Below are 2,579 nucleotides of genomic sequence, written 5' to 3'. Positions count from 1 at the left end.
CAACACTAAAAAGAAAACATAATTTGGCAATATTCTTCAAAGTCAATATCTAATGATCATCGTTGTGCTCCATTCCTATCAGTCACCACACAAGTGTCACACATACTCTCGTCATCACACACCTCTAACTCATTAACCAGGGTTGAATCTTCTTCGACAACAACAGACCAGCATGCAGTGTTTTTCCCTGTGGTTCCTTCAACCTCAGGAAGACACCTTGCTGTGACACCACCTTTTCTCCATCCTGGCAGGTGGAGAAACACCGTCAGTCCAGGTCTGTCCTCGCGTGTCCTCCCCTGGTCCAACCTGCGCCCGCTAGCCTGGGGTTGAAAGATCTCCTGTTCCACCTGGGTTCCTACAGAACCGTGCTTCCTGTATTCTGCTCTGGTGTTCTCTGCGAGACACGATCACTCTTGAAGAACACCCGCTGTTCTTCCATCATTGTAGCATGTCCTTCTGCCGAGATCCCTGTTTTAGAGGATGAACTATGAACCTGCCTTCACAGTGTAAACAAAGACTTGAGTTAATGGATTAAGCTTCTTTGTCTGATTGAATGGTTCCAACAACATATTTGTATGTGTAAATATGTATATATATATATATATATCTTTTTTTTTTAAACTCCATTTAGAGTTCCTATTTCTCTGTTACTTCCTGTGATCTTTGAGATATATCTCTCTGTTTAATCCAGTAGTTGTGGAGAAATATGTTAGATTAGTTCTTTGTGGCATCTTTGCTCAGTAGGCATTGCAAAGGTTCTTCAGTACAATCGACTATAAGTCTTGGAAAGAAAAAAAGAAAAAACATACTCAAATCTTAAAATCATGAAGACCACAGATGATGATGATGATGATGATGATGAAGATGAGAACATAAAGAGGGTTTGTTCTAGTTCATAAAAAAGGCTAATTTAGTCCATTATAGAAGACATGTTTGGTATCACCCAGTATGGAGCTAAAACCACATCATGGAGCCAGTCTGGTTGGAGAGAGAGACCTCTCCTCTAGAGGAGAGACTCGATCTTAATGCTGATATCCCCTCCTCCCAGGGGGTCTCCCAGGTCAAACAGCTGATCCAGGTTCACCGCAGAGCTGCACAGGAAGTCAGTGCGACCCTCTTCCTCCTGCCAGGGGCTCTGCAGGAAGGCCGTGGCCAAGAAGGTCTCCTCATCGTAGTCTCCCGCTCCTCCGCACCTCCTCTGGGTCTCCATCAGGACGTGGTTCTCCTCCGCTACTCCGCCCGGGGCCTGCAGGGGGCAGATGTGGGTTCCCCTCACCGTCAGGTCCTGGTCCTGGTCCTGGTCCTGGTCCTGGTCCTGGTCCTGGAGAGGGATGGGACTAAGCGGCTCCATGCCGTCCAGGCTGAGCTCCCCGCTCAGGGCCGAGTCCAGCAGGGCGTCCCAGTCGAAGCTGCCCTTCAGGGGCCCCAGCTCCCTCTGCTCCTCCAGGGACAGCAGCGGGGAGCTGGACCGGCGAGGGGCCTTGGCCCCTCCGGTCCTGGAGCCCTGCTTCCTCTTCCCTCCTCCTCCGAGGGCCCTGCCCGCGGGCCACCCCCCCAGCATGGGCCGATGCGCCTGGCGGGGGTCCCAGTTCTGATCGGCTCCCGTGGCTTCCTCGAACTCCCGCAGGAGCTGCTGGGACTCTGGGTCGACACACAGCCCACCGCCCTGGCCAAGCATAGGACTACCCGGGCCTCGGGGCTGGGGCTGGGGCTGGGCCGGAGCCCCCTGAAGCCTGTTCTGCAGGGCCGGGTTGATCTGGACCGAGGCATCCTCCTCTTCTTGTAGGCCCCGTTCAGGAGGCGCTCTGCATACTGGGGGTCGATCTTCCAGAAGCCCCCCTTCCCCGGCTCGTCTTTCTGCCGGGGGACCTTGATGAAGCACTTGTTCAGTGACAGGTTGTGGCGGATGGAGTTCTGGATTAGTGAGGTGGGGGGGGGAGAGAGAGAGAGAGAGAGAGAGAGAGAGAGAGAGAGAGAGAGAGAGAGAGAGAGAGAGAGAGAGAGAGAGAGAGAGAGAGAGAGAGAGAGAGAGAGAGGGGGGGGGGGGGGGGGAGGAGAGAGAGAGAGAGAGAGAGAGAGAGAGAGAGAGAGAGAGAGAGAGAGAGAGAGAGAGAGAGAGAGAGAGAGAGAGAGAGAGAGAGAGAGAGAGGGGGGAGAGAGGGGAGAAAGAGAGAGGTACAGAAGTAGAGTCACATTTCACATCTGAAACCTAGTTTCTCTCCATCAGGCTCCTCTCTACACAACCTGCAATGTGTTGACTGCTGACCCCACCAAGCAGGAAGTACAGATTCCTGCTAAATCACATTACTGTGTTGTGTCTACCCTTGCAGTCGTTCATGCCTGGAGAAAACACACACACACGAAAACCCACATACACAACACACACACACACATACAAAAGCTCATCACAGAGGTCCAAATGAAGGTCTGACCTACTGACCTTAGTTAAATATTATCAGGCGAACGCCCTGTCCAGCAATAACACCAGGACATGTCTGAGCTGCAACTGGGACTAACGGCTAACAACTTCATCAATCATTCATCCGACCAAATTAAACGTTTTTTTCCGGAAAAATTCC

At 52.0% G+C, this 2,579-nt stretch overlaps 1 protein-coding gene across 1 annotated transcript in view; it reads right to left on the bottom strand.

The window, feature by feature from the left end:
- Positions 1 to 201: 201 nt before the first annotated feature.
- The window catches only part of foxj1a (forkhead box J1a), a 5,833-nt gene continuing 3,455 nt past the window's right edge, over positions 202 to 2,579 (bottom strand). Inside the window, 2 exon segments of the mRNA XM_062486271.1 lie at positions 202 to 1,764; positions 1,767 to 1,914. Of these exon segments, the coding sequence (XP_062342255.1) occupies positions 1,004 to 1,764; positions 1,767 to 1,914 (909 nt within the window). The 3' untranslated portion in view covers positions 202 to 1,003.

The sequence above is a fragment of the Osmerus eperlanus genome, chromosome 2, assembly GCF_963692335.1.
Source record: "Osmerus eperlanus chromosome 2, fOsmEpe2.1, whole genome shotgun sequence".
Taxonomy (NCBI): Eukaryota; Metazoa; Chordata; class Actinopteri; order Osmeriformes; family Osmeridae; genus Osmerus; species Osmerus eperlanus.
Note: the sequence above shows the minus strand (reverse complement) of the source record. Positions and strands in the feature narration are given on the sequence as shown.